Source organism: Stylophora pistillata, chromosome 10 (assembly GCF_964205215.1).
Source record: "Stylophora pistillata chromosome 10, jaStyPist1.2, whole genome shotgun sequence".
Classification (NCBI taxonomy): Eukaryota; Metazoa; Cnidaria; class Anthozoa; order Scleractinia; family Pocilloporidae; genus Stylophora; species Stylophora pistillata.
This window is the reverse complement of record NC_142528.1, coordinates 11,055,642-11,077,820: the sequence shown is the minus strand read 5'-3', so window position 1 is coordinate 11,077,820 and position 22,179 is coordinate 11,055,642. Positions and strand designations below refer to the sequence as shown.

Here is a 22,179-nt window from a genome sequence, read left to right as displayed (position 1 = left end):
ATTTCTAAAGAAATATGGTGCCCCAAACATTTGTCGCCAATGCTTCATATTGCAAAGCCAGCGTCCCTCAGGGTACATTTAATTTTGCAAAGCTTGATACTGTGACGTAGAGTGTTCGTTTGTCTTTTGTTTTGGGTAGGGGATATTTTTATGAAAATGAGGAGAGAAATTTTAGGTTTCAAAGAACAATAAATCTTTTGTAGATAAGCTGTTGAAATGTTGTAAGAAACTGCGGAAAAAAACGGCAACGAGCTTCAGCGAAGTATTATTAAACACACCTAGTCACTTAACTAGCGCAAGCAGTTTATAACAGAACTTATCATACTTTTTCTCCAGAACCAAACACCAATTGATCCGTAAGCATCTCCACCCAGAACAGCCGTGTTTCGTTTTCTTTCAACAGAGTAACGTTGGATCTCATCACTTGTTTAATCTCGTCGTCATTAATTTTCAAGATTATATCCCCATTGGCGACAATTTCAATGTTATACAGCGGGCTGTTGACACGCGACGTAGTTGTGAGTAAAACCGAGACATTATCTCTTGAGTTGATCATCAGCGGAAACCGGGTGGAGTGTAGGCGGTAGGGAACCGATTTACTGTCGCTTTGGAGCTGAAGGACGTCACAAATTGTGTCTAAAGTAGTACAAAGAAAATTACAGGATTTCTTGAAGGCCTGCCCTGGTTGTAAGCAAAGGAAGTTCCTTTAAACTAGGTTTGGTTTATCAATAAAAGACAAGAGAATGACCATCTGCTTTAACTGACGAGTAGTCAGTGAATAAGCCAGTAAGTTATTCAGTCATGAAATAATTTTGGGTTTTGCAGTAATTCATCCAATCAGTAGCTTTGCAGTTCGCTCGTTTCTCTTTTATTTTTATTTTTTATTTATTTATTTTTTGTTTTTGTTTACCTCTTCACCCCTGTATTCCTCCCGGAAAGTCTGATTACTTTTAACAATTTACCTTGTTTGCTCCTTATTCAGTAACGGCAAACTTTCTTTATCAACTTACTTTGTTTGCACATTCCATTGTAGAATTCAATTTCCTGTATTCCGACTCCCCCACTGCCATTATACACCTCCATTATTGTGAACTTAACCCAATCTGCTTTGCGAAAAAAGAAGGTAAACTCCTCAAAATCCAATGAGTTTTCCGCAAGAGTAATCTGCAATATACAATTACAAAAAAAGGTAAACAAAGGAGAATATCTTATTTATTTGTATAAATATGCAGGTTACAAAATAACATAGGTTGGTCCCCATTTAAAACAGATTTTCGTCTTTTTGAGCAAAGTTTGGTTCAAGCCCGCTACAGCCACATCGTGGGCACGTTATGGAAACTTATCAATGCGAATGAATGTGAAAACTGTGGATAAAGATCGGAAAATCAAACTTTAAAATCCATTTTAGGCATTTGTCCTAAATATGAATTTGAATCCCCTGTAATGCGATCAGATTTGTTAACATCCCGTATAACGCCCCAGCTTATCAAAGAAATAGTTCCTTACATCCTCTAGCGAATGGTCGCTAAACTCCAGCAGAATTTTGTGGATCCTTCGTCCAGGAGTCGTTTTTTGCATAATTCGCAACTTGTTGATGGTGAAAGTGGAATGAAAGCCGATCTCTAAAAAAGAGTTGACGCTCTCATTCGTGGACGACTCCCAGCCAAAAGCCGTGCTCTCATCAAGGACTTTTTCGCAGCCATTCGAAGCTCCGTTACTCGAAGACTGATTCAAACAGCTGCCTCCATACTTCTGTGACGCCACATTGAACGGAGTACAAGCTGTAGAATCTGAGGGGAGTGAATAAGAAGCTTAAGCGACAGAAAAGTGAGGGAGATAACAAATTAAAACTATCCATGTTGCTCAGGTCGAAAGAGGTAGAATAAGGGACCAGTCCTTTTGACGATTTTCTGTGGGGGGGACGAAGGCTCACGTGGTTTTCAAGAGGAATGGAAGGAGGATCAGTCGTCTATGAAGAGAGTATAAAGAAAAGGCAACACAAATTTACTGCCAATTAACTGCCAGTGAAGTTGGATCATAAGTATATTACAGAGCCCTAAGGAGAATCCCTCCTCCCGCAATAAATCACGACCGGTCCCTAAAGAGGAAAAAAATTAAACTACCGAGTACATAATAGATTCGCATTAAAACAGGAAAAAAAAAAACAATAAAAGCTCCTGCCCCTCCCTGAATTAACAAAGTATTTTTTTACCCTCCGGTAGGTACAGAAAGCTGATTGGAATGCTGGATGACACTTCAGCTGGTTCTTCACCGTTCTGTTTAAAATCTTCCTTTATCCACGTCACGCCTCTCCATCCTTTATATCCAATAACAGCGTGAGACGTTTGCCCAACAACGCGTCTGGCTTTTTGTGCACCAATGCCGATCAGGTCGCTCGTTGGAAGAGTATAAGAGCCCACTGCAGAGTCCTGTACTGCCAGTAAAACTATAACATTTTGAGGTAGGTCCTTCAGGAACGTACCCAGCTTGTCGCACTCTTTCTGGCTTTCCGCGCAGTCGAAAGCAGCTGAAGTGAGGACACGACCTGCACGATAAAACAGAGAAACTAAGCCTATCCATAATTCTTTTGGTATCCACCATCAAGATTCCGTGCACATTAAAAGACATCACACTATGGCAAAGGTAAACAGAAAATAATTCAAATACTGGAAAATTATAGGCGAACGATCGCCGTTTCGGCCATATCACACGGCCTTCATCAGGAAACTGCCGAGTCAGCCTTGGTCACGCGAGTTTCACGTGATAGCTTACTTGACACGTGCCGTAACGCACGGTCCCACGTGTGCGATAGCAGAAACCGCAACCCTCCTTTTTAATTAAGAGAAGGCTCCTCTACCCTCTCCCAAACAGCTTCTTTGATGCCACTTCTGACCCAGTCTTCCTCCTTGTCCAAGATCTTAAGATCGCTTAGACCAAAGGAGTGTCCCGAGCTTAATTCGTAAATGGTTAGAGACGGCTGAATTCTGTGCCTCGATGGTACTGGGCCTTTTGTGCTGTCCCATTGTCGAGCCCAGTGCCTGTTTGGTCTCTCCAACATAGGTTTCACAGCAGTTCTCATCACCACACTTTATCCCGTAAACCTTAAAGGATAAGCCCCGCAAAGATAAAATCTCACATGTGGTTTACGGTATAAAGTGTGGTGATGAGAACTGCAGTGAAACCTATGTCGGAGAGACCAAACAGGCACTGGGCTCGAGAATGGGACAGCACAAATGGACCAGTACCATCGAGACACAGAATTCAACTATCTCTAACCATTTACGAAGCTCGGAACACTCCTTTGGTCTAAGCGATCTTAAGATCTTGGACAAGGAGGAAGACTGGGTCAGACGTGGCATCAAAGAAGCTCTTTGGGAGAGGGTGGAGGACCCTTATCTTAATAAGAAAGGAGGGTTGCAGTTTGTACTATCGCACACGTGGAACCGTGCGTTACTGGACGTGCCGAGTCAGCTATCACCTGACGCTCGTGTGACCTAGGCTGACTCGACAGTTCCTGATGAAGGCCGCGTGATATGGTCGAAACGTCGATCGTTCGTCTATAACTTTCCAGCATTTGAATCATTTCCTGTTTAACATATTCTCAACTAGATGACTGATACAATTCATAGCCATTATGGCAAATGGTTCGGGTGCAAAGTGACGGGAACCCGTTCTTCAAAATTGATTTGACAAAATAAGTGTTTCAATTATCAGTTTTGTGAGACGCAGTAAACGTTTAGTGACTGAGTTTTGACCTTAAAATCACGATTTTATCACAGGCAACCTTCCCTTTTCTTAAGGTAACTGAATCTCAAGAGCCGTGTGTCGCCAACCATTAAACGTGAAAGCCCGCCAAAATAGGTCAAGCGACACGTTGCTGCTTCAAACGAAGCCAGTTGTTCGTGACAACAAACGATCTTAACATCAAAAACGTGGTTGCAAAACCTTCGTGGCGCCTTGCTCGACTAAAAAATCGTACACTGAAAAAAAATTTGGCGTGTTGGATAATAAATAACTTATTAGACGTTTGGTTGTGTAGTATCGCTGAGTAGTTTTACTCGTTTGTATTTTGAGTCGCCCTGCGAGCTCGTCAAAATACGGCACACCTCGTAAATATACTCAGCGATATTACACAATAAAACGTCAAATAAGATATATATACAGTCCACGACTGATAAATACTTTGCACCAACCTGTGAGGGCGTCAAAAACTGCAACGTTGTACCCTTTGCTCTGTGGCGCATAGTTCTCGTTATTAACCCAAATGAAAGCCACACCATTCGGCAAATTCCTATCAGGTGTCTGACTTGATTCAGATTTAACGGTGATATTGAGGCGTTTAACGACTCCTGAAGGCAGATAATTGATAGTTAGAATAGTTTAGCATATACTAAAACAGCGTATAGCGTTGTAGGCGCGCTCTGATTGGCTACTCAAACTCCGAAAATAATATGGTATTCACCTCCAAGAAACTCACGTGTGATTTGCGCCTGAAAATATTGTAATAGTTGCAGGAATAAGTGGGTTAAAACTATTATCTTTTTGTACTATATCATGTCACTTTTTTAATACTATGTACTAAAATTACTAATCACTTCCATTCGGCGAATAGTTGTCAACTATAGTGAGCGCCGTCAATAATGTTTGTAAATTATTGAAACAGAGACTTGATCGATTCAACGGAGAAGTCAGTTAACATTTTTTTGGCACCCCAACCCTTTTTACTCAGCAAAGCAGATCATCCACTTTCACTACTATCGACGTTATAAGCGAAATCGCAACTGTCACGCACTCGACACTAATTAATAAACGAGTTCCGTTTCGGTATCAGAGTAGTAACTTAGAGCAGAATCGTTGAGTTGACGAAATCTAGTGCTTTTCCAAAGGAGCTATTACAAGGATCCGTAACTTTTAACTTTCCCACAACTGTCATTTAATTTCAATACTAACCCATGAGTGGACAAATCTGAAACGAAGCTGGGGAAGTCGTTGTGTTAAATACAGCGTACTTGATTTTGATCGGTTTTGCTTCTCTCCAGAATAAGTAAATCTATATGAAGCAAAAGAGAAGAGGGCTGTTAATAAACAAAGAATATTTGCCGTTTTTTTTTTGTGTGTGTTTTTTTCTGTTCTGTTTGTTTCTACCGACAGGGAATTATCGACTACCCATTCTCTAGGTCAGTGAAGACGAGAGAATAGTGAGCGAGAGAAAATCGGCTGAAGGTCTGGGAATGAGTGTTTTTCTCCCAGTCTCTTTTTTCTCTTGCTCATCCGCTCTTTCGCTCGTCTCCACATACTGACTGTTCAGAAAAGGCTCTGGTAGACTCAGTATTTTACTTTACCTGTTCTCCGGAACCAAAAACCAGTCGGTCCGTTTGTATATCCAGCCAGAATAGCCGTGTTTCGTTAGCTTTCAACAAAGTAACGTTCGATTTGAACCGTTGTTCACATTCGTTGGTCTTGTTACTCAAAGCGATACTCCCGTTTGAACCGATCTCAATCTTGTAATGATAGTCATCGCCTCGCGAGTCACTTGTGAGAAGCACCAAAACATCGTCTTCAGCTTCAATCATAAGTGGGAACTGATTACTTTGTAAGCGGTAGTGACTCGATCGACTATGGTCCGAAAGTTGTATAGTGTCACAGAATGTTTCTGAAAGAGAATTTGAACAAAAGGCACAACCTGGTCAGAATTTTTCGAGCTCATTTGGGACAAAACCCTTCGTGCACATGGCAGACATTTAAGAATATTACGTTGTAAAGATTTTTAAGTTAAAACTCGATTTCGCTTTCATTAGGATCTGTTCGTTTTCGTTTTTGTCAGGACCAGCTCGTCAAAATTCTTATTATTGTTAAAGGCCAATTTAAAATAAATATCATTCTTGTGAACAGAAGTGAAAAGAACATCGATTTACAACGTCATTTCGTCCAATAATGGATCAACCATTCGGAAGTTTAAGGAGTTACGTCACGATTTCCGTATCGATAAGATCTTATCCCTACAGTTTCCAAGTCGTCCATCTCACATTCGCGTCAATCTTATTCATCTTTAGCCATCTTCGTTAATTTTCTTCCGGTTTATTCCATTTCTGTTGTTTTCCATTCAACCAAACAGATACTTTTCGGTTGATGTTTTCGTGAAGAAAATTTTTCTGAAGAAAATTTTGCACGTCGCAGCCAAAGGCTCAAAATATCGCAAGGTAGCTCGTACACGTCCACCTGTCATTCGCCCCCAGTCACCTTTGCGAGATCGCCCCCTGACGTAAACTTAGTTCCTCCTACCACCTTTATCAGTTCGCTGTTCCCCCTTCCCCCCTCTTCAAATCAAGAAAGGTGGGGGCAAAGTTGTTTTACGTCAGGGGTAGTATAAGCAAAAGCGGCGGAGGGGGGGGCGGTGAATTCCCCATAAACCCTTTGAAACAATTTGAGTTGTTTCCTCTCAATCTCATGTGTTACCACATGATCCTGCATGTCTTACTTTGCTTTCTATATTGAAATTTATAAGTTATTTCGGTACTTACTGTGATCACACTTTTCATCGTAGATTTCAATTTCTTGTATCCCGACCCCACCGCTACCGCAATTTACCTCTGTAATTGTAAACTTGACCCAAGATGCCCGGCGAGACGTGAAGAAAAACTCTTCAAAATCAGACCGATTCTCCTTCAGCGTAATCTGCAAAACACAATTCAAAAACAAATCTAAGTGCTTTGTATCTACATTGGCTTCATCTGAGGGAAGATGCATTAAAAACTTTCCTCACGATCGTGGGAAACTGAATTATTTTGAATTCTCAAATAAAAGCAAAAAAAACACAACTGGTCGATTAATTGATATACCTTTTCCAGAGTACTGTCACTAAACTCCAACAACATTTCCTGAATTTGTTGATTTGTACTTGCGTTTTGACTTATTCGTAGCTTGTTAATGACGAAGGTTGAGTGAAAACAGATTGTGAAAGAAGAGTTGACGCTCTCATTCTTGGACAACAAGTTCCAGCCAACGTTTGTGTCTCCATCAAGAACATGTTGACAACTAGGTAAGGCTCCCCAGCTCGAAGACTGATTCAAACAACTGCCTCCATACTTCTGGGACGCCACATTGAACGTAGTACAAGTTGTAGAATCTATAGAAAAGGGAGAATGAAACATAAAAATTTGGATTCTCTTGAAAGAAATATGAATTGATGAAACTAAATAGTCTGACAGTTGCTCGAATATCTTCTCCAAATTTTAGGTAAATAAAGTCTGTTCTTGAGTCAAGTTGATCCGTTTTTCATGATGCCTAGCGACTCTTAGGTAAGACAAGAGCTGTTTAAGAGTATCCTTAGTGTAGTACGTTGCCGGAGACTCTTTAATCAGGTTTTCCGCCGAACACACCGCATGAGTGTGTATGCTTTACTGAATTTGCATACAACGTGTTGTGCTATTTAAATATGCTAGTCCTTTTCTTAAAAATCGATGTTAATTGAAATAAAAGTAAACGAAAGCGAGCATTCATTCAGGCGAACATCTCAGACACACGTGTCCTCTACACCGAATGCAAATATGGCGTCTAATTTGAATTGCCATTGTTCTGGACTGACTAGCCTCGTCTTCACGTGGAAATACAAAAGGATTATTACATGTGTGAGAGGTAGTCAGTCCAGAACAATGGCAACTCAAATTGGACGCCATATTTGCATTCGGTGTATATACTTGTTATCACTGAATAGGATTAGAGTATATAGTTATTGCTGTCTGGTGTTCATGTATCACACTGATTATAACTACTGAAGCAAATCAGAGATTATGTCTTTCCGGTACCCGGGTTTCACGTCCAACGCGAGATTTTCTCGTAACCCTCTCGGTCTCTGTTAGGGTGACGCATTGCGGATTGGTGCTTAATTGAGGGTCGTGTAATCAAACTGCTACTCGATGGGTTGTTTGATGAATTGTCTGCTGCGGTGAACTCTCGTGGATTGGCGCTTGAAGATTGTGCAGTCATACTTTCTTGAGGAGTGCAACTCGACAAGGTTGTTTGCAAGGTTGTTACAAGCCTTATTTAGTTTAATATGGATTCTATTTCTTCTAGTTGGGCTCCATTTCCTGTTTCTATAAGATATGAGCGGGATGTTTCGCCCTGATCTATGATTCTTGCCGGGTTCCATGTCCTTCTCACGGGGTCTTGTGTATAGATGGCTTGGTCCTTGTGTAGTTCAGGGAGCTCCTTAGTGCGCCAGTTGTTAGAGAAGCATTGGTTGTCTTTTCTCGCTTTGAGCCAATTTCTAATTTCTTTTTTATTCTTTGATGGCTGGATCTTACCAGGAAGTGTGGACTTGAACACTCGGCTATTCAGTAATTCAGCCGGTGATGGTACGTTAGAACTCAGGGGAGGGGTGTTGTTCGTAGAGCCAACAGGGCTGGACCTATGTCTTCTTTAGTTTCTCTACATTTTAGGATCGTCTTCTTGACTGTTTGGACTTGTCGTTCGACGAGCCCATGGCCACGCGGGTAATGGGGTGATGACGTCACAATTTCAAAGCCATATTTCCCTGCCAGTTGTTGGAACTCGCTTGATGTGAACAGAGTACCGCTGTCACATTGAAGAGATTTTGGGATTCCATTTTCTGCGAATAGCATTTTCATCTCACTAATAACGGCTCCGACTGTGAGGTTGTGAAGCTTCTTGGCAAATGGGAATTTGGAATAGTAGTCGATAACTATGAGGAACCATGACTGTTGTACGTAGAACAGGTCTGCACTCACTGTCTGCCACGGTCTTGAGGGGATCTCTGATGGTATCATAGCCTCCTTTTGTTGAGAATTGTGGTATTTCTGGTAGTTTCTACTCTAGAGCCTCAAGAACATTTAATACACTTCCAGAATACTTGAGGGTCAATATCCAATCTATTAATGTTTTTAAAACTAATTTGAAGAAATATTACTTAGATCTAACTTCAACTGTGTATGATCCTGCATTTCCACAAACTTTCAAAAGTGTCTGCATAAAATGTCATATGAGCAGACCACTAACAGCATTACTAGCCAAACTCTGTTGCTAATTAACTATTTCTAATCACATAATTCCTACCACTCGATTGTAATTTGTAATTGTAATTTGTATTTTTTTTTTTTTGATTTTGTAGGAGTCTCGTTAATGGAACGTTAGCTCTGTGAGATCTCTCCTGCCAAATTTTTTTTGGTGAAGCTTATAAATAAACAAATAAATCAATGCAACATGAGTTTACAAGATTTACTATTTCTTTGTATACGTTTGGCCAGTAAACACAGAATTTGGCTCGTGGCTTGCATTTTTCCATACCAAAGTGCCCTCCGTGGATTTGCTGCAAGATGTTGCCTCTCAAGGATTCGGGTACTACAACACGGCTTCCAAGAAGTATCAGCCCATCTTCTACTGATATATCATCTCGTAGAGGCCAGTACGGTTTTAGTGCCGGAACAATTTTCTTCCCACTATCGAACCAAACTTGTAGAACCTTTCGGGACAGAAGCTGCAAGGTTTCATCTTTTGCAGTTTCCTCTTTGAACACTTCCGTTTTAGCTGGGGTGATTCTGATTAAGTGGTGAACTTTAACATTCATGTCTGATACTTCAAATTTGTCCAACAGCGAAAGGCGTGACAGGGCGTCCGCTGTAACCATTTCTCGTCCTGGGATGTATTTGATGACGCAGTCGTAAGGTTGTAGACGCAACAGCATTCTTTGAAGACGTGAAGGTGCTTGTGTCAGGTTCTTTTTGTAGATCTGTTCTAAAGGGCGATGGTCTGTTTTAACCACAAACGATCTTCCCTAGAGATATGAGTGGAACTTTTCGCAGCCATATACCACTGCTAATAGCTCCCGTTCGATATTGGCGTATCTAGTCTCCGCTGGGCTAAGTGCTTTCGATGTAAAAGCTATTGGTTTGTTGTTTTGGAACAGAGCTGCGCCCAAGCCCTTTAATTGATGCGTCAACGTGAAGGACGACTGGTTCAATTCTGTCATAGTATGCCAAGGTCGTTGTGGTACATATCAATGACTTAATTTTCTCAAAAGCTTTCGAGTGTGATGGAGTCCATGCAAAGTCAACGTTCGCTCCGACGAAGGGCTAACGCTCGAAACGTCAGCTTTTGTAATCGTTACGGTGGCCAATTTACCACTTCAACTTTGTTGATATATCCAAATAATTTCGTCACTCCCACCGACGCAGCCCCAAACAGTTTCTTTCGAAACTATCAGCCCTTATTCTCTTTTAATAGATTTCTTAGGGATGCAGTGTAGTCAGCTAGATTGGGAATGAATGAGCTCATATAATTTTCCATCCCCAAAAAGGTGTAAAGCTCCTTCTGGTCTTTGAGTGGTTCTAGATTTTCTATGGCTCTGACTTTATCTGGGCTGGGCTTAACTCCGTCTGGTGCATAAAGCATACCAGAGAAATTGCACTCCTTTGTTTCGATGGCACACTTATCGTCATTGAGCTTGATGCCAGCCTTTCTGGTACGTTCCATGGTTTCGTGAAGGTATAGGTCATGCTGCTTGTCGTTCGTTCCGTGAACAGTGACGTCATCTGCAATGCCAATGGCTCCCTAGCCATTACGATATGTCTCGTCAATCTTAGTTGGAAGATATCTTGGTTCATTCCTAGGCCAAAGGGCATCCTGCGGAAACGACATCGACTGAATGGTGTATTAAAGGTTGTCAAGTAGGAGGATTCCTAATCTAGTTTGACATTCCAATAGCCGTTGCGAACATCAAGCTTGCTAAAAAGCTTTGCTCCTGCTAATTTAGGTGTGATTTCCTCTAAAGTGGATATGGTATGATGTTCTCTTTTGATCGCCTTATTCAGATCTTTAGGATCGAGGCACAGACGAAGTCGCCCATTTTCTTCTTCTCTTATGACCAGGGAGTTTGCCCAATCTGTAGGCTGTGTTACTTTTGCAATTATATCTTGGTTTTCCATCTCCTGTAATTCTGCTTGTAATTTGTCTTTCAACTCTATGGGCACTTTGCGGGGTGCGTGGACTACTGGTGATACCTCAGGATCTAGTGTGATGTGATAAGTATAGTCGCCAAAACTTCCCACTGTGCCATTGAAACATTCTGGATACATCTCCATCAGCTCTTGTTTACTTGTGATTGATGGCCGCTCCTCCAGTGGTACATGACTTCCGATGTAGTTCGAGCTTTCTTTGCAAGTACCCACCTTGAAGCTACTAGATTGATCAGCCTGGCGGTCTAATTGATTTGTCCTTATTGTACAATATAAGGAGACTAGTTTCAGTGCATTGCACGCTTTTAGGCCGAGAATAGCTGGTCCTGAAGTGTCTGCGACATAGAAAATGCAGTTGATCTTTTTTTCTTTGTACCTACAAGGGATGTTTATTGTGCCAAGTTGCTTGATTATAGAGCCACCATATGCTGAAACGACGGCTTCATTCTTTTCCAGTGCTTTTGGTTTAGGGTTTCCTTCGTTGTCAAACTTCTCTGGGACAATTATGCAAAGTAGCCTGATAGTTGAGACATTGCTCTGTGCACCTGTGTCTACCTTGTACTGGCGATTGATTATCCGCTTCTTTTCGGCTGGTTGACAATTGAATTATCTCAAGTGTTGCGAAAGCTTCATCGCGTGTTTCGTGTATCGAGTGTCGCGTGTCATCTATGTTGTTAACCTCGATGGTACTGATTGTTAGAATTTCATCCTCGTCCTCCTCCTCGTCGCCCCTGTCTTCAATTGTGTGAATAACTTTTTTGAAAGCCGGCTGTCTCCCTTGGTTAGGTTGTTTCCGGTTACAGGATCGGCAAACAGATTGCCAATGATTAGCTTTGCCGCATTTTCGACATGATGTACCGTAGGCCGGACATTTGTTCCTCGGGTGTTGTTTTCCACAGTTGTTACAGAATTCCCTTTCTTGTTCCTTATGAATGGCATCGATACTTCTCTGTCCTCTTGATGGCTTTCGCTTCTTCCTGCCAGTGTCTTCATGCATTTACTTGTCGCCTCGTGGCTTCGTGCAGTTTCAACTGACAGCGGCTGCAAGGGTCAAGGATTTGTCTCGGCCAATGAGAGACTCTTCTGAACATCGAGATTTCTTGACCCCCAAATGAGCTGATCCAAAACTCTATCCTCGATTTCGGCGTTATCGCGAAATTGACATTTCGCCACTAGATTTTTTAATCTCGAGATACAGTCATCCACTGGCTCGCCTTGTTCTTGTCGCCTTAATAATAATAATAATAATAATAATAATAATATACCGTTTACTTGCCACATTGCAGAATTAACTGAATTAAAGGGCTAAATCTACAATCAATCATTAATTAAAACTACAATTACTCTAAGTACAATAAAAATATCTTAATTAACTATTTACATGTTTGCATATTCACTACTGAAAGAGATAAAGTAACCTGAACGCTGGGTCTGGCAACGACTCCTATCAGCGTAAACAATACTTCTGTTGTTGTCGCCGGATCGAATGTTGTAACTATGACCACTCGTTGCTGTTCTCGGTTTAAGAGAGTTAGTGGCGTAGGATTTTTTAGACATCTTCCGAACATATTTACAGCAGAGCTGAGTTCGTCTTTCTTTCAGGCTGTCAAGGTTAGTAATATTAAGGGCATCTAAATAACTATGGCATGGATAGATAATATGTAGAGCCCTCTTTTGAATTGATTCGAGCTTATTAGAAAGAAATTCAGGAATATCTTGCCAGGCTTGCACACCGTATTCTAATATAGGTCTTATTGTTGTCAGGTAAACCTTAAGAATTCCACCTCTATTAACGCCAACTCTTTTTAGAATCCTTAGGGAATACAGGCGCTTCGAGGCTTTTTTCGAAATGTAATCACTCCACTTTAAATCATTACTGATAATAATACCGAGTAATTTATAAGTTGTCACATGTTCGACTGTGTTGTTACCTAGGACAATTGGTCTTGTAGTAAAGTTATCATTTTGCATGAACTTAATTAACATTTCTTTACAGTTTTTCGGATTTAATTTCATATTGTGTCCTATGGAAAACTTGTGGATGTCATTGGCAGCTACATTTAGTAAGCTAAAACCATTCCTTGGTAAAATTGCCAATGCCGTGGTATCATCAATGAATTTCAAAATTCTCAAATACCAGTCACGCAAAAGATTGTTGGCCATCACAGCGAACAAAATCGCATCGTTTCGTCCCTTGCGGGATGCCTCCCCTGGGTGATTTCCTTTCGCCTTCCTTGCATTGTGATTCGTCTTCGGCTCCAGTTGATTCTCGAACCGTTCGAAGATAATGGCAGGCTTTTTTCTGTCTTCCTCCTTTATGAATGTCCAACTGTTGTATATATCCAAGCCTTTTTCTCCCGACCAGAGTAGAATGTAGCTAACTTTTTCCTGGTCGTCGGTGTCTTTGAGAACACTTGAAAACACAAGCTGACATTTTTGTCACTAAGGCGCGGTATTGCACACTACACAGAGGTTGGGTAGTTTATTTATTTGAAAAACATTGCAACCAAAGATTGAATTACGTATTCATTTACAAATTTAAGAAAGATATAAGAAATGGTAACATACTTTTTAAATATTAAAAATTAGGTAACATAGGTAGATTCAGCTTATACAAAGCGTGCGTAGATGATGAAAGATAAAACTATCACGGCACCTGTTCGTACGAACCACAGGTAAATTAAAAGCGCGCTTTTTCCTTAAGTCCACCCTAGATACATTCCTGGGCGACAGGAGCTTATGCAGCTTGTGACCTGGTACAAGAACGTTAGAAAAGAACTTGTTGGCAATATTCTCGTGCCGCTCATGCAGCGAGATAAGCCCAGTGCACGCTCGCGCCTCGTCATATTCTTTATCAGGGAAAATTAAACGTAATGCGCGCTTCTGGCATCTACTTCTGTATGTTTTGATGTATAAACTGTATAAATATACACTTAAGTATAGTGATATATATATACAGAATAGACAGACTATATATACACTATTTGTCAGTATAGTATATACTGTATATAGTGCAATATCGCGCCTCACTCGAAGAATCATAGGTGTAAGGTAATGTGCTTTTTCTTCCAGATAAAATTGAGACAATGGTATGTGTGGAGTTTAATCATATTACTAATTGAAGGCATGCACATTCCCAAGGGTGTGTTTTGTTCTTTTTTTCGGCTTACTTTTTTGTTAAAACATTTTACAATAAAAATCTGCGATAAAATATTGGAAAAAATTACACGACGTTTCGACGGTTTCAGAACGTCATTATGAAGTGAGAATGAAATAACAAAACTAAGATATATATGTGAATAAAGGCTGATAGAAACTAAAGAAACTGAAAACTAAAGAAACTGTTTGGGGCTGCGTCGGTGGGAGTAACGAAATAATTTGGATATATCAACAAAGTTGAAATGGTAAATTGGCCACCGTAACGATTACAAAAGCTGACGTTTCGAGCGTTAGCCCTTCGTCGGAGCGAATAGAGGAATTGTGGGTTGTGTGTGCTTTTAAAGGCAGAAAATGGAGCTACGTTATTGGTGGGAATATGGCAACGAGAAAAACACGAATAAACACGAATTTTCCCCGCCGCTGGGGCAGCTGCGGGGAAAATGAGGCTACATTACACTAAATAAGTGTTGCATTTAGCAACACAACCGAAAGTTTGTGCGAAGTTTATAAATCGTTAATCATTTAGATTAATCGAAGATGAGAATAGGAAAGACAAAGTTTTTTCAAGCCGTCTGTATGAAACAACTCTTCGATTAACATCCAAGAAGTGCATTTCACCGAAATAGAAAATTCAGTTCAAAAAGCTGCTACTAAGACAGAAACTAAAGCTATTCGAAAATATCACTAATCTTGATAATCTTTTTCTACGAGTAAGCAGAATTTTAAACTAGCCTCTATAAAGCCATGCTTTGACAAAAATAACTATTGGTCCAAAGCTAAAAGCTCTTAAAACATTTTTTTGTCTTTTAAATTACATCTAATGTGGCTTATAAATGTTGCATCATTTTCATAGGCTGGAGTAGTCCTCGGACAAATTCATCTTTTTAAATACTGGAGCGTATTTTATATAAACGTATCTATGATTTTATAGAAGAGTTCCTCTGTACCACAAAATATCTTTGTCACTTGAAAATTACTCATAGAAAAGAACCCAAATGTGATGTTGAGAGAATACTTGTTGCGGCAATACGCCATGTTTCTCCAGAGGGGTGATTGGCTGAAAATTTTAGACTACTAAATGTGAAATAAAAGAGGTTTTTAAAACAAGTTTTTATCAACACAAAAATTACAACTTTTCATTTCGCCCATAAAAAAGACAAAATGTCCTTCACAATTTGAAATAAATATTAAGTTCGACGTTTGTATGTTTGTTCCACAATAAGAATTTTTTTTATAAATTTGAATATTGTTAAGGTCTCATTTCTGAGGTGAAAATAATAGCCCATTTCCGAGTTATCCTCAGCCTCATTTTCAAAACGAGTCCTGGTGCTCATCCTTTCATATGATTTGAAGTTTTCATTCATATGCAAATTAAACTCATTTCCACAAGAATGGTTGAACACCAGGCATCGTTTTGAAAAAGAGGAAATGGGCTATTGGATTGACTTAAAAGTTTTCGGTAGGTTCTTTTCGGGAAATATGCATTTTACTTGTGTCTTCTTTTGGCTTTTGTTCAATTTTCGATATTGTATCTGTGCCACACTTAAAAAGAAAAGAGATCTATTTCTTTTTTTTAACTTGTCGTCGGGAAAATTGACATGATCATTAATTAAACAAGCGCTCCGCGTGTTTCACAAACAGAAAATGAGTCTATGATTACGCAACGCGAAGCGCTTGTTTTAATGATCACGTATAGCGGAAATTTTTCCGCTGGCCGAAGTTAAAAAAAATCCCTTTTATCTTTACTACTGGGGAATGGATATAAACCGTGCTCAAAAACAGATTGCATTTCTAATAATCCTTAACTGATCGTGGACGGTTCATCCGACAGCCGCGCCTATCTTGAAAATTATTCGGAGTGGCTCGAGTTCACAGTTTTTTAATTGCCTTTTGTTGTCACGAAAATCGATCGTCCGTCTAATAGATTAAGCGCAAATTGCCGTCGTACATTTGGCCAAATTTATGCACTAAAAGTTCTCAAGCATTATACGTCCAAACCGGAGTATCTATTTGTTAGTGCGAATGTGAATACCCAAACTAGTTGTCCCAGATTGCATTTCGGTGATACTAAAAATTGCTGAGTGAGTTTCCTTGTTACAAAGCTTACTGAATCCAGGAGAACCATAAAAAATTTCGGTTCTTCTTGGTAGACCGGAAAACTGAAATCTAACCTGGGTGGACTGTGGGAAGCTTGCACCAATGACTTCAATGAATTAATGCCACGGAAAATGGATGAATTTCGATGGCATATGCAAACCTGTTTGCAGTCATAACAGTCTCAAGTACAGACGTGTAATCGATTTGCTAATAACATACACTTGCTAATAAAAAGTCGAACTAAATCTTATCTCGCCGAGCGCACTACTTGTGAACCACTTTGAGGAAAAATTACGAAACTGCATAGTTTTCTAGAAATATTTTTTATAGAACTTATTCTGAGCTTCAGTCAAAGATTTCTCCACCGAGGGGCGGGGGATTTGTTTTTCCAAATTTTCGTGAGGCTTGCTTTGCTTTATAGCCCTTTAACAATGTCGCAAAACACTTGATTCGTGCTGTTAAAAGTCCATTACCAGATCATGACGAGATTGGATGTTTAGAGAGTGCAAGAGCAGCAAGAGTCTTCTCGTTTATTTCGTTTCATGTCGTAACTTCAAATATTTTTAGCCACCTACTGAGGGTGCAAAATTTGTTTTCTCTACAAGTGCCTCCAAAAATATTTTCTTTAGCCATCCTTCGGATCTATTAATAGAGAGATGAAAAAAATTCAACTTACCGGATGAATTATAAAGATGATTGACCTGGTTTTCATAAGTGAGTGAAAATTTCACTAACTGCAAAAACAAAAATCAGCAGGTGAGAGAAGAGTCAGTCAGTGCTTCACTGTAGACGCATACCACAATACTTATCAATAGACAGACAGCGACTCATTCAGACCCGGACTCACATCATCAGAAAAGTCCGAGTCTTCTGTACTTACCAAAGAGAAAATGAAAAAGTTGAAATTTGCTTTTATCGACACAAAATGAAAATACATTTTTCACTTATTCTTGAGTTTCACAGAATGAAGGTTTACATGCTCTGTGTGTTGAGCTAATATGCTGTCAGTTACATCTGTAATAAACACCTCGTAATTGCTTTTCTCACATTAGTGGTGAAAATGAGTGCGCATGCGTAACGAGTTACAGCTGTCTCCTTAAACAGCTGCGAAGACGATTGAAGCGGTCTACATCAACGACTGCTCTAATTGCAATAAAAAAAATGGAAGCGATATAACTAGTAAGATATAATGAAGTACCTCCCCTGGTATGAAAATTCAAAACAGAAAGATATCGAATTCCAGTTCCAAAGTCGTCACGTAGATAATAATTGGCGCAAAAGTCAAAAGTTTTTTCCTCAACACCCCCTGCGTGGGACCAATGAGATATGCCGACACGCTACAAATAAACAAACATAATCTTCTGACATCAACGACATATTTTCAAGTTGAAAGCGTCTAGAAATGCCAGAAAGGCAATTTCGGCGAAGGTAAGACCAACTTTCCAATTAAAAATTGCGCCTGAGTTGATAGGAATTCCCCTTTCTACATTTCCAGCTTTAAATGTATATCTGTTGCTTCGCGGGTCCAAAGTGGTCGTTTTTCATATCGCTGTGGATAAAAAAAAAAAAACATAAAGACCTGTTCACAAATGGTGGCAGAAACTCAAAAGTATTTCGTGGGAAAACATTTTCGATTCAAAATTTAAACCCAAGTTTGGTATTGCATAATCGGATCTCACTCTAAACTTGGAGAACTAGTATTCTTACATACATACATACTTTACTGTCGCCTCCCCAATGGGGCTTTTCAGGAATAATATATAAATTACTGACTATACACTCAAATAAAATTAATTATGAAAGTTGTGCAAGAAAGTTCTTCCCTCGGAGAACTTTCTTGCACATTGGGACAAATTTTAACTGAATTTGCGCGAATTGTACGGAAAATAAACCGTCGGTTGCCAGTAAGGGGATACTTCGTCCAACAGTTTTATCCCAAGAGGGTATCACTTTCAGGTGTTACAACTCTCTGACGAAAATTTGATTCTTGATTCCTGATTTGATTCTTCCTTCCTAGTTTTATATACAGCTTTATATTACAGATGATTATAGAGTTTTGAATTCATCGTTTATCATGTTTAGTTAGGCAACAGCAGCGAGACAATTCAACTTTAAGGTTGAAGTACAAAGAAATATCAAACAAGCGTTCTAATTAGCATCTTTAACTCCACAAAAGTTTCCCTTAGTGACGCATTTTTTTAGCTGATAATGTATGCCTACGGGCATAGCTCTCCGCTCATGGTCGTGAATATTTCTCTACGAAAGTTCAACTTCAGACTGTTTTTCCTCTGACCAATAAATTTTTTATTCGCTTTATTTAGTTTTGAATATTTTTTTTCTGTCAGCAATTAAGCTCAGCCGATAAAACTCTCAGTGATTAGAGTGAAACGCTAGGATGCCAAAGCTTGTAAATTCTTGTCATGCTTTTCGTGATCGTGAGTCCTTTTCAAAGCGTTTTTTGAGTGTTAAGACGAAAGATTAGTCTTTATTGTTTTTAAAGAGTTGTAGGCTTTGAGATCCTTTAACAAGATGTCTACGGTAACTTGACATGTAAATCATACTGATCTTGCAGGTGCGCTATGATTATAACAATTATAGAATAGAAGCCTGAAAAATTTCAGGCTTCGACGGGATTCAAACCGTAGAGGAATCGTATCACAATTTTTATGCAATAAGGTTAACAGTTAGGGATATCTGCAAAAAACGTCAATGAATGGGAAAGTTCCACTCTCATCTTTAAATAAAACTAATACGCTTGACAAGCGTCGTATGATCTTGTTTCTCCTATCTGGAGGCTATAGGAGGATCTACGTATGATGCACGATCCCTCGTAGTAGATAGTGCTATTTATGCAATAGCGAAAATCAGACCTGAAAAAAAATCAGGCCTGTACGGGATTCGAACCACCGACCTCTGCGATACTAGTGCAGCGCTCTACCAATTGAGCTAACAAGCCAACTGGGAGCAGGCCGTTAAGTTGATTCGTAATAAACCTGTGATGATAAATCAGATACAATGAATATATGAAGTTCATATATTTTGAACTGCGGTATTAAATACGTATGATGCACGATCCTTCGCAGTAGATAGCGCTATTTATGAAGGATCTAATTGAAACATTCTCTAGTGGGTCGGAGAACTCCAAATTAAGGTTGTGTCTGAGGGATTTATGTTATTTGTAACGAAGCCCAAGTTAGCCCTTTACACCCTAACATCACTATGCATATTCTCCACACTGTTCTCTATACATTTCCTAAGGTGCTGACAAGGAGAATTTGTTTAACAAGCAATAGCTTCTTTAGTTAGTGATTGTTTCCTTTCTTCTCGTGACCCTATTGTGTGCTTCGGAGGTGATGTTGTAAAAAGAAATTAGAAGCTAGTCACTCTTGAGGGGGTAGGATTGATGCAAGAGCTAAACATAACCCTGACGGGACTCAACGTAAAAACTTTTTAGACAATACGCGCTTTTTTTCAATGTCTTCATTGTGTTGCAACAAAAGGGCTGGAAATGGTTGGAGGCGAATAACCACAATGGCTTTCAAAATTCAATTTCGCTCATCCACGTGATTCATAAAATAAACATCAGTGGCTTTCAAAATTCAATTTCGCTTATCCACGCGATTCGTAAATTAAACATCGTCTCAAAGACAGTTTAAGAGGACATCGATGACAAGTCAACCATATTGTTTCCATAAAGCAGAATAGTCATTCTGAGTTTCATGATGCAATCCCCTTTTTGAAGACGTAAATCTGGGCCTGATTTCTTCGTGACAAACTCACGAACTTTACGTCATCGATAACCTAGGACGCTCGAACGTGTCGGCATCAAGATACGCGGTCACGTATCATCACAGGCGGTCCAAGCTTGCATATCGATTTATAAGGATTTGTATGGGATTTTCTACAAGATATCCATGTTAAAGTGCACCTGACCCCTAAATTTTTTTTCACTTAAAAAAATCTTCCTGCTTTGGTGAGTCTTTCTTCGAAAAAATTGTCGGTTTTGTTTATTTGTAGAAAATCTAGTCATTAGATTTTCTTTATAACTTGCATGCAAGAAGCTTATAACGATACTCACAAGTCTACACCATTTTGCTAACATTTTAACAGAGAGATCTTCGATTATCTCTTGTTGAAGGTTCATTCGATGTTCTAGAATTTCCTTTGTTTAAAATCAATTTTTTTCAATACCTCAGTTACTTATTTCCTAAAGTATTTTCGGGCCAAATTTCGTGAAATTCTAGTGAGGGGTTCTCAAGAAACAGGCATATTTCCGAGAAAGCAATTTTCCATTCAGTCGCAATTTTTTTACCTACTACGCATGCGCCGCATTTAACTGGGTTCTTTCAGTAACGACGAAAAAGCTGAGAATTGCTGGGTTCTTTGCACCGTTAACTTTTCTAACAAATCTTTGTAATAAAGATTAAAGCCCTCAATACGCTGCGCCAACTATAGTCACTATAGAGAAAAATAGCACAGATAGTGCGGGTACGTGTTGAGTAAATAAAATGAATAAATAAAATGTTGAGTAAATAAAATGAATACCCTACGAAGAGGGTATTTTTTCCATTATCAGTGACACTTCTAAGTTTGAGGTTAATGATAACCATCCTACATTACAAAGGGAGGGTAAATTACAACGTTTTTTAAGAGCGCTTAAAAATAAGGCCACTTAGATAAAGATACCTATGAGAAAATCTATCCAACTGGTTCTCAACCAGCCAGGTTTTATGGGCTACCTAAAATGCACAAGGCTCAGCAGCCTAATGAAACACCTCCTTTTCGACCCATAGTATCTTCAATAGGTACCTACAATTACAATTTATCTAAGTTCCTTTGTAATCTTCTAGAGCCACATGTCCCGCGTGAATACAACGTCCGCGACACGTTTTCTTTTGTACATGAAATCAACCAGTTATCAAACTCAGGGAATTTCATGGTATCTTCCGATGTTGAGAGTTTGTTCACTAGTATACCTCTTGATGAATGTATTGATCTGGCGATCAGATACATTTATCAAGGTAACCCTGGTCTTAAGATAAACGCCGCTGACCTAAAAACGCTTTTTATCTTCGCAACAGCTGAGACTGGTTTCTTGTTTAAGGGTGTGTTTTATGATCAAATAGATGGGGTTGCCATGGAGTCCCCACTTGCTCCAGTACTTGCAAACCTCTTTATGGGACATCATGAAAAAAACTGGCTAGATAACTATTCATTCTCTGAAGTTCTGTTCTACAGACGTTATGTTGATGACACCTTTTGTTTGTTCAATAGCGAGGAGGACGCGCTCGTGTTCTTTGATTATATCAACGCCAGGCATCCTAGTATTCGTTTCACAATGGAAAAGGAAATTGATAAGAAATTATCGTTTCTAGACATATTGTTAGACAACAATCATACATCCATCGTCGCTAGTGTATATCGCAAGAAGACGTTTACTGGCCTTCTTACTAATTATTTCAGCTTCGCCTCTTTGATTTACAAATTAGGTTTAGTCAGAACGTTGATTGACAGAGCATACAAGATCAATAATTCCTGGGTTGGTTTTCATCTGGATGTCAAGAAACTTATTTTCTTGCTACGGAAAAATTGTTTTCCATCTTGGGTCATAGACAAGATCATTTACAGGTATCTAGCGAAGAAAAAGAATCCTCCTACTGGGCAGAACGCCTCTTCTAACTCCGGTAAACCTTCTGCGCACTATTATAAACTTCCCTATGTTGGTCGGTTTTCGAACATCGCTCAGACTAAGTTAAGACAACTACTCAAACGTTATTGTAGAGCTGATTTAGATATTAAGTTAGTCTTCAGCACGTTTAAACTCAGAAACATGTTCAGTGTGAAAGATTCAGTGCCGCTAGGTCTACGTTCGCGTGTCATATATAAATTTTCATGTGCTGGCTGTAATGTCAGTTATATTGGTGAGACCACTCGCCACATTTGTACACGAGTT

The 22,179-nt window shown here is 39.5% G+C and overlaps 1 protein-coding gene across 1 annotated transcript in view; it reads right to left on the bottom strand.

The window, feature by feature from the left end:
- The window catches only part of LOC111321599 (uncharacterized), a 42,527-nt gene extending 25,279 nt beyond the window's left edge, over positions 1 to 17,248 (bottom strand). The window contains exons 1-11 of the mRNA XM_022924534.2: positions 17,107 to 17,248; positions 16,903 to 16,960; positions 6,840 to 7,126; positions 6,522 to 6,675; positions 5,343 to 5,653; positions 4,951 to 5,050; positions 4,194 to 4,349; positions 2,213 to 2,545; positions 1,507 to 1,790; positions 1,011 to 1,164; positions 326 to 636 (exon numbers count right to left, since the gene is read on the bottom strand). Coding sequence (XP_022780269.2) covers positions 326 to 636; positions 1,011 to 1,164; positions 1,507 to 1,790; positions 2,213 to 2,545; positions 4,194 to 4,349; positions 4,951 to 5,050; positions 5,343 to 5,653; positions 6,522 to 6,675; positions 6,840 to 7,126; positions 16,903 to 16,960; positions 17,107 to 17,163 — 2,205 coding nt within the window. The 5' untranslated portion in view covers positions 17,164 to 17,248. The remainder of the gene's footprint in view (positions 1 to 325; positions 637 to 1,010; positions 1,165 to 1,506; positions 1,791 to 2,212; positions 2,546 to 4,193; positions 4,350 to 4,950; positions 5,051 to 5,342; positions 5,654 to 6,521; positions 6,676 to 6,839; positions 7,127 to 16,902; positions 16,961 to 17,106) is intronic.
- Between the last annotated feature and the right edge of the window lie 4,931 nt (positions 17,249 to 22,179).